Here is a 9083-nt window from a genome sequence, read left to right as displayed (position 1 = left end):
ACATTCTGAGTAACAGGTCAAATAACTCAAAACCAAAACAGATTTCTAAGGCAACAAAGGTAACCTCCGACACAACATATTTTCTGTGTCACTCGTCAACTCACATCTGTCACTTGTTCCACTTCCAGTGATTTGCCAATTCCCCCAAAGGCAGATGTTTCCTGTCATCTCTTATGTGTGTGTACCTGTTTATACCCATCTATGTGACACTGCCAATGTCCTGCTTGCTTAGAATAATGGTGTTACTTTCATAATAGACTTGTTGAATTCCCCTTGTAACAAATAAGAGATTTGCATTTAATACTTGTGCAGGGAATATTTTTCTTTTAACATTTTAGATCCAAAAAAGGCTCTATACCTCACGTATCTTTGTGTCTCTCATGTCCCTCTGTGTCCCTATGGGAATAATATTTTATTCATTTTAAACATAAAGTCCACTTAAAATCAAAATCAAAGCTATCAGACATTAACTATTTATTCCTTTTAATTTTTATTATTTTTTACTTATTATTCATACATTAAAATGCTATACATCATTTAGATTGTGAAGAGACTTTAACAAGCATGATATACCTCAGTCCAGCCTAGTTGAGACTATTGTACACATCCTTGTCAACAGATAAAAAAAACCTCATCTGTGTCCCACAAGTGTCTTACCTCTCCATTTTCCCCCCAAATTTCCTTTCCTATGCTCTTCCCTTCACCCACTCTGTTTCCACTTTATCTCTAGTGTCCATTACAATTTTTAATGCTTTTATGTTCTCCAGTCTTTCAGTCTCTACCATAGAGTGCAGACATAGCCTGACTTGCTTCACTCAGCAACAAATCTTCCATTTTGTCCACTTTCTATCAAATTCCAGGGCCTCATTGTTTTTTATGGCTGAATAGTATTCCATGAAGTGTATGTGCCATAATTTTTCAGTACATCCATCTGTTTGTGGACATTTGGGTTGGTTCCATGTCTTAGCAATCATGAATAATGCTGCAATGAAAACAGTTACGCAAACACTTTTCCGACTGAGTGCTCTCCTGTCCTTTGGGTAGATACCCAGGAGTGTAATTGCTGGATCATATGGTAGTTCTATTTGAAGGTCTTTGAGGAACCTCCATAATGCTCTCCATAGTGGCTGGACCAATTTACATTCCCACCAACAGTATTGGAGTGTCTCCCTTTCACCACATCCTCTCCAGAACTTATCTTTTTTTTTTTTTTTTTTTATTAGTCATTCTGACTGGGAAATCTTTGCCATTCTGACTGGGGTTAGGTGGTATCTCATTGTGGCTTGATCTACATCTCCCTTACAAAGAGGGATGTTAAGCATTTTTTCATATGCTTTTTGGCTGTTTATATGTCTTCCTTAGAGAGTTGTTTATTCAACTCATATCCCTAATTATATTGAATCTCTTAAAATGACATTATTTCTAATTTTATCCTAAAGCTTACTCCTATTTTTTTTCCCCTGTTAACCCAATATAGACTACTATGGGATATGCTAAACTGGAAGCTATTAGACATTAAAGGACACAAATTAAATGCCAAGCATAATTGCAATGATTAAAGACAAAACATTCATTTCTTTGTCTTTCTTCCTTTTATTTATTTATTTTTTTTAGAAATATTTTTACTGTAGGTCATATGCACTTGCTGGGGACAGAGAGAGACAGAAAGTAATAAATAAACTCCCCAGGGAGGATGGTCACACCACAATCCCTTCTCTTCCATTGTTCTCTAGGGATTTGGGGCACTCATGCAAACACTCCTGGCATGAGTTTAAACCAGTAGGTCTGGGTCTAAAACGGCAGTAGACAAAGTGAGAGTCCAGTGACATAGCCATTATGCTACCTGCTGGTCCTGTCTTTTTTCACCTTTTAAAGTCCTACTTGATTTGTGAATCTGCTGTGCTAAATATGTTTGTGTGTGTGTGTTACAAAATGATGAGCATTAGGAGACACCTCAATAGTTAGTAAATATGAATAAAACAGAAAGGTGTGTTAGGCTTCACGAAGTCACTGCTGTGACAGTAACTTTTGAAGAGTCATTGGTGATTAGAATGGAAATGACCTAACCAAGACTTAAACTACGCTGAAGCACAATGACTTCAGGGACAAAACGTCTCTTTTTTCTATTTCTTTGCCTCCAACTCCATCTTCTGCTTCAATATTGGCTATTTACAGGTCATCATTATCTGTTTTGTCAATAAGGACTAATACTGATTTGGCACTGTGCTATCTAAATCAATGTTAAACCACTACATCTGGGATCAATGTAGATTTTGTTTATATAACATTAATTGAGTCAAATCATGATTTGGTCACTGGACTCCAGTAACTATGAAATGAATAGAAGTGACTATTATTTACTTAGTTTTGCATATATACTCCCTGGATATCAAGAGAGTGAGAGCAAGAGGGAGAGAGAGAGAGCCCCCTTCATGGGTATGGTCATGCTTCAATCCCTTCTCCTTTCTTGCTCCCTCTCTTCAGGAATTGGGCATGCAAGCACAAGCATCAGGTGTGTTTCTCAAGCCCCTGGAGTCAGGGACTCTAATCTTGTAGCTACGTGAAATCTAGCTGCCTTAACCAGCAGGCCATATGCCGGTTCAAAAATTTCTATTTGGTGATATAATTATGATACATAATTAAGTTCTTCAAACTTCTATTAGACATAGCACATTTCAAATTTAAGTTCAAAAAAGTTTATATATAAGATGGCCATGCTATAATTCCTTCTCCTCCATTCTTCTTCTGGGATCTTAGGCATGCACACACATATGTCTGGTGTGAGTTTCAAGCTATAGGGTCAGGGACTTGAACTGTGGTGGCCATGTGGGAGTCCAGCAATGTAACTGCTACACCATCTGCTGGCTCCTAAAAAGCTTATATGCTTTTATCTGATGCTTCATTTTATCCTATATTGACTTTATTTTGGAAGAAACTTATTTCTGTACTCTATTGTCATGTAGCATTTTTAAACACATTACTTGTACACAAGCTATAGGGTCAGGGACTTGAACTGTGGTGGCCATGTGGGAGTCCAGCAATGTAACTGCTACACCATCTGCTGGCTCCTAAAAAGCTTATATGCTTTTATCTGATGCTTCATTTTATCCTATATTGACTTTATTTTGGAAGAAACTTATTTCTGTACTCTATTGTCATGTAGCATTTTTAAACACATTACTTGTACATTCTTACAAATGCTAATAGAAAATCTTAATGATTTAAAACACAATAGGATGTACATATATTATTTTCTACATTATTATAAAACATTAAAATAATAAAGTCCTTGCCTTGTAAATAGCTATTTCATTTTAGTATCATATAAACGTGTTTTACTTATAGCGATATGAAATAAAATCATAAACATAAATAATTGAAAATAATAATAAAATAATTAAAATATATTAAAACATTCTGGCAAAAAACAGAAATATTTTATAAGATTATTAAGTATTGCCAGACTTATTTATTAAATAGAAAATTATAATCATATTACTGTTCTGTACCAAAAGTAAGATGAAAGTGGTAAACCTATTATGTTCATCAAATTCTATTTCTGTGCTTGTGCTCAGTAACCAGCTAAGCAACACATTGCTAATACTCTGTTTTACCAAAAAACAAACAAACAACACCAACAACAAAAACAAAACTCATAATACTTCAAATATCTGGAACCACTAAAAGAAGAAAAACCTATAAAAAGTCAGCTTGTAAAAAAATTATTGTGATTTTGCTTCTGACAGAAATAGAGTAACAGGGACTGGATTTGTTCTTGCAACTAGTGAAATAGAGAAGATACATTAACCTTAGTGAAGACACTGAACATCCAGTCAAGATGTTTTGCGATACTGGAAAATGTAATAGAAAGCAAGCAAATCCTATGGTTTTCTCACTTTGGACCTTGCACTTCCAGACTGTGGTATAGAGACTGAGTATCCTTACACACTCCATATGTGGAGGCGGAGCTAAAAGTCCAGGGAAATTAAGGTGGCTATCGATTGCAGAGTCCTATAGCAGAGAGAGCTGAACAGAGAGTGAACTCTGGAGATGTTAAGAGGTCCTCCTTGAATAGCGAGAAGAATAGTGATCAATGCATGTGTGTTAGGAAACTATCTGACACTGAAGATTAGAGAAAACCCTACCAGCATTCACCGTGTGCCAGAATACTACCTGCTTCAATCACCTACGCTAACCAACATTTTAAATGGAGCATTGCGTAGAATATTCAAAAGGGTCTTCACTCAGCAGTGGGGAAATAATTAACTGTAGACTAAAAGTTGCTCTGTTTCTACCTAACAAATCTTCAAATTGTAGATGCAAAAGGGTCAGGCTATCTATAAATGATGTAACTGTGTTCTGTAACAAAGGTCAAGAAATTTTATAGGAATGAAAAAAAAATATATATATATATATCAATCCCTCCAAAGTAAAATTGATATCGTCTGGAGTTTATTTGGAAATATCCAGGAATATAAAAAGACTTATAATGAAGAGAAAAATTAATCAGAATGGAATAAGAACTCAACCAGATGTTAGAGTTAGCAGAAAAGGACTTTAAATAGTTGTTAAAATGGTCTTACACATGTAATTAAAGACATGAAAATTATTAAAAAATGCAGATCTATGGAAAGGAAATTCAAAAGGGTCTTCACTCAGCAGTGGGGAAATAATTAACTGTAGACTAAAAGTTGCTCTGTTTCTACCTAACAAATCTTCAAATTGTAGATGCAAAAGGGTCAGGCTATCTATAAATGATGTAACTGTGTTCTGTAACAAAGGTCAAGAAATTTTATAGGAATGAAAAAAAAATATATATATATATCAATCCCTCCAAAGTAAAATTGATATCGTCTGGTGTTTATTTGGAAATATCCAGGAATATAAAAAGACTTATAATGAAGAGAAAAATTAATCAGAATGGAATAAGAACTCAACCAGATGTTAGAGTTAGCAGAAAAGGACTTTAAATAGTTGTTAAAATGGTCTTACACATGTAATTAAAGACATGAAAATTATTAAAAAATGCAGATCAAGTATTTGGAAAATAAAGCTACCATTTCTAAAATGAAAATATGGTGGACGGGACTAATGGCAGATTAGATATTGCAGAAGAAAAGGTGATAGACTTTAAAATAATAGAAACTATCCTAACTGAAATTGACACTCTGATTCTAAATATACATGGAACTATAAAAGACCAAGAACAGCAAAAACAGCTTTGAAAATAAAGCCAAAGTTGGAGAGCTAACACTATCTGATTTTAAAAATTATAGCTACAGTAATTAAAAGATTGTGTTATTGATGTAGAGAGACCAAATAAATTAATTGAACAGAACAGAGTTCATAAATAGATTCACATACAGACAACTGATTTTTAAAAAAGGTTTCTAAGGCCATTTAGTGAAGGAAGAACATTTTATTCAACAAATGGTTCTGGAATAATTAGATTTATATATGTAAAAAAATTAATCTCAACACAAAACTTATACCTAACACAAAAATTAACTTTAAATGGGTCATTTATCTGGATGTAAACATAAAGCTATATAGCTTTAGAAGAAAATATCAGAGAAAAATCTTGGGTTCTGTCCAAATAGTTAAGGGATCCAGATCCTACATGGTCACCTATAGTTTAAAATCTTGGCCCCAGAAGCATGAAAAACATACTGGGCATATATGCCTGCATACCAAAAGTCCAACAGGATGGAGAAATTGGAGTTTTCCCTCCCACCCCCCACTCGTCTCTCTCTGGTGAGCACACTTTCGCTCTAGAAATTAAATTAAAAAGAGAGAAGAATATATCTTTGCCTTTTGGGCCTGCCAGATAATTCTTAGATGAAACATCAACAGCATGATTTTTAAAATAGCAAGAAAAAATGTGTTCAACTATCTTACCAAAATTAAAAACTTTTACTCTTAAACAATAGGAGAATGATAGGAAATGTTCCATGCTAGAGAAAATATTTGCAAAGTATGGATATGAGAAAGAATTTAGATCTTTAATACCTTGCATTTGGGCTTCACTTCATGGTAGCTTACCCTTCACACCATCTAGAGATGGCACCTTTCTTATTACCTCTTCTAGCCTTGATTAACTACAGCTTTAGTTCTAAATTTTCATATGGCTAATTTTTTTTTTTCAGAGATTTTTGCTATAGAGCATGTGGGCTCACTGGAGATATAGAAAGAGACAGAGAGACAGGAAGTGAGAAATCATCCTCCAGGGTGGACGGCAATCTATTCTCCTGTCTCCTCTTGGGATTTTGGGCACATACATACACACGCCTGGCATGAGTTTAAGTCACCAGGTCTGGAACTCAAACCGCAGTCGACCATGTAGGAGTCCAATGACGTAACCAGTAATCATTACGCCATCTGCTGGTCCCTAGATGGTTGATTTTTAAATATCTTTCATATGACTTTCCTTTTTTTTTTTTTTTATTCCACATGTAGATTACAGACTACTCGAAGCCATGAATATTCATGCCCCTAGCAGAATGCCTTTCACATCAGAAGCTCTCTGTATATACTAGGAGACTTCAAAAAGTTAATAGAAAAATGCAGAATATATAAAGAACACTCACTAATAACAAGAAAACAGCCCAGCTAAGAAAAAAATGGGCAAAGTATTTAAATAGCTCTTTCATAAAGTAGCTATACAAATAGAAAATAGGAAAGAAAAGACGCCAAGCATCAATAACCAGTAGGAAAATGCAAATTCACAGCAATGAGATACTTAATAGAATGGCCAAAATTAAAAAGACTGACCATACCAAATGTTGCCAAAGATGTAAAGGAACCACCACAAATCCAATTTTCACTGTCTCCCATTTTTACCTTTCAAGACACACACCTACACAGCTTCTTATAATCAAATATGGCATTTCTATTTCTACTTGAAAGCTAATGATAATTAATAATAAAATTTTGCTTATCATCACGTAGTACCTGAGCTTCCTCCTGTTGCCTTTTCAGCTGCTCGAGCATCTGCTGAAATTCAGCCTCTTTCTGTTCTGCCTCTTCCAAGGTGGCCTGGTTCTGTTCCTCATAGGCCATGGCCACCACAGCCAGGATCAAATTCACCAAATAAAAAGAGCCCAAGAAAATCACTAAGACAAAAAATATCATGTATGTTTTTCCAGCAGCACGTAATGTCTAGGGGAAAAAGGGAACAATTTTCATCAGTACTTTAGCATAATGTTTATCTGATTATCATAATCAGGAGACCAATGCTTTCTGGTATCCAATTTATTTTGACCAATTTATTTTTGCTGTTAAAAATACACACACACACACACACACACACACACACACACACACACACACACATTAGCTGAGACTTGACTGCAATGTCATTTGATAGAAATACATTCCAAATTAGTACATATCGGGTATATATTCGAGCTCCACTAAATGCTTGTGTGGGTTGGTAGTGCTGGGCAATATTGCATATGACAGCATTAGATCTTTCATTCCTTGCAATCGGGTTCTACTTCATGGCAGCCTACTCTCCACACCATCTAGAGATGGCGTCTCTCTTCTTACCTCTTCTAGCCTCAATTAACTATAGCTTGCATTCAAGTTTTTCAGATGGTTGATTTTTAAATATCTTTTACATGATTTTTTTTAATACCACATCTAGATTACAGACTACTCAAAGTTAAGAACATTCACATCCCTAGCAGAATTCCTTTCACATAAGATGCTCTCAGTATGTACTAGGGGACTTCAAAAAGTTAAGAGAAAAATCTAGCTAATGTACAATTTTTTTTTTGAAACCTATGCATTTTTTTAAATAATACACATTGTCCATGAACTTTTTCAAGATTCTCATATAGAACTTCCAAGTGAATAAGCAATGGTTCTTTTAGTGTTATTTGTTTTATACTGGATGATCTTCTGTAGGGGAGTGTTATAAGCAATTACTTATACTTGTTATTTTATTTATGTTCATAAATGTAGTCCTGTAGATGTTCATTTAGACCTTACCAACTGGTAAAGGTTTTCCCAGTAGTCCTGAGTCATGAGTCTAAACAGAGATAGGAAAGCCCAGCTAAAGGTGTCAAAGCTCGTGTAGCCATAGTTGGGGTTTCGACCAGCCTTCACACAGATGTATCCTTCTGGACACTGGCTGTAAGAGAGTGGAACGGAGATAGGGTCAGCAGAGAAATTAAGGCCAATTCAGTCAGTATCGAAGTGTACAAACTGTTAAAACCCAGAGTTGCCATCTATGATGAGCTTCCTTGCCTTCGTATTTCAGGTGATTGCTCACAGTGAAACTGATACCAGATGAAATTTATTAGGAAAACCAAAAGCAAATTTAGGTGCAAAGGAGTCAGTTTATAAACATTTAGAATAGCAGAGAGGTAGCAACCATGTACTTTTAGCTCTGTCACCATCATTATTCTACTCTTTACACAGTGTCAGGAAGCAATAATTAAAATGTGAAAGCTGGAAAACAGCTAAAATAGACAAGTGGGATTACATTAGACTAAGAAGTTTCTTCATGGCAAAAGGCACAGTAATTAGTGTGAATCGACAGCCCTCAGAATGGGATAATATTTTTGTAAATTATGCATCAGATAAGGGACTGGTAAACAGAATACACAAGGAACTAAAGAAGCTGATTGGAAAAAAGATGATCAACCCTAAAAAGATTTGAAAAAAACACTCTCTAAAGATGACATATGAATAGCCAAAAGGCATATGAAAAAATGCTCAACATCCCTCATCGTAAGGGAAATGCAGATCAAAAAAAACAATGAGATACCACCTAACCCCAGTCAGAATGTCTAAGCTTAAAAAAACAAAAAATGAGGGGAACCAGCAGTTAGCGTAATGGCTATGTCGCTGGACTCCCACGTAGTCGACCGCGGTTCGTGTCCTGGACCCGGTGGCTTAAAACTCATGCTGGGCGCGTGTGCGTGCGTGCCCAAGATCCCAAGAGGAGAATGGAGGGGAAGGGATTGTGGCGTGACTATCCCCCCTGGGGGGTGATTTCTCGCTTTCTGTCTCTAAGTCTCTCTCTGTCTGGCGAGCTCACGCGCCCTACAGTGAAAATCTCTCAAAAAAAAAAAAAA

The 9083-nt window shown here is 35.6% G+C and overlaps 1 protein-coding gene across 3 annotated transcripts in view; it reads right to left on the bottom strand.

Annotated features, from left to right (window-relative positions):
* The window catches only part of LOC102467834 (sodium channel protein type 3 subunit alpha), a 130849-nt gene that overhangs the window by 65549 nt on the left and 56217 nt on the right, over window positions 1-9083 (bottom strand). For all 3 annotated transcript variants that reach the window (XM_006160252.3, XM_027776490.1, XM_027776491.1), the window contains 2 exons: window positions 7993-8134; window positions 6952-7158 (listed from right to left, as the gene is read on the bottom strand). In XM_006160252.3, the coding sequence (XP_006160314.1) occupies window positions 6952-7158; window positions 7993-8134 (349 nt within the window). The remainder of the gene's footprint in view (window positions 1-6951; window positions 7159-7992; window positions 8135-9083) is intronic.

This window comes from Tupaia chinensis, unplaced genomic scaffold, assembly GCF_000334495.1.
Source record: "Tupaia chinensis unplaced genomic scaffold, TupChi_1.0 Scaffold000674_1, whole genome shotgun sequence".
Lineage (NCBI taxonomy): Eukaryota > Metazoa > Chordata > Mammalia > Scandentia > Tupaiidae > Tupaia > Tupaia belangeri.
The sequence above is the reverse complement of the archived record's forward strand: the minus strand, read 5'-3'. Positions and strand labels throughout refer to the sequence as shown.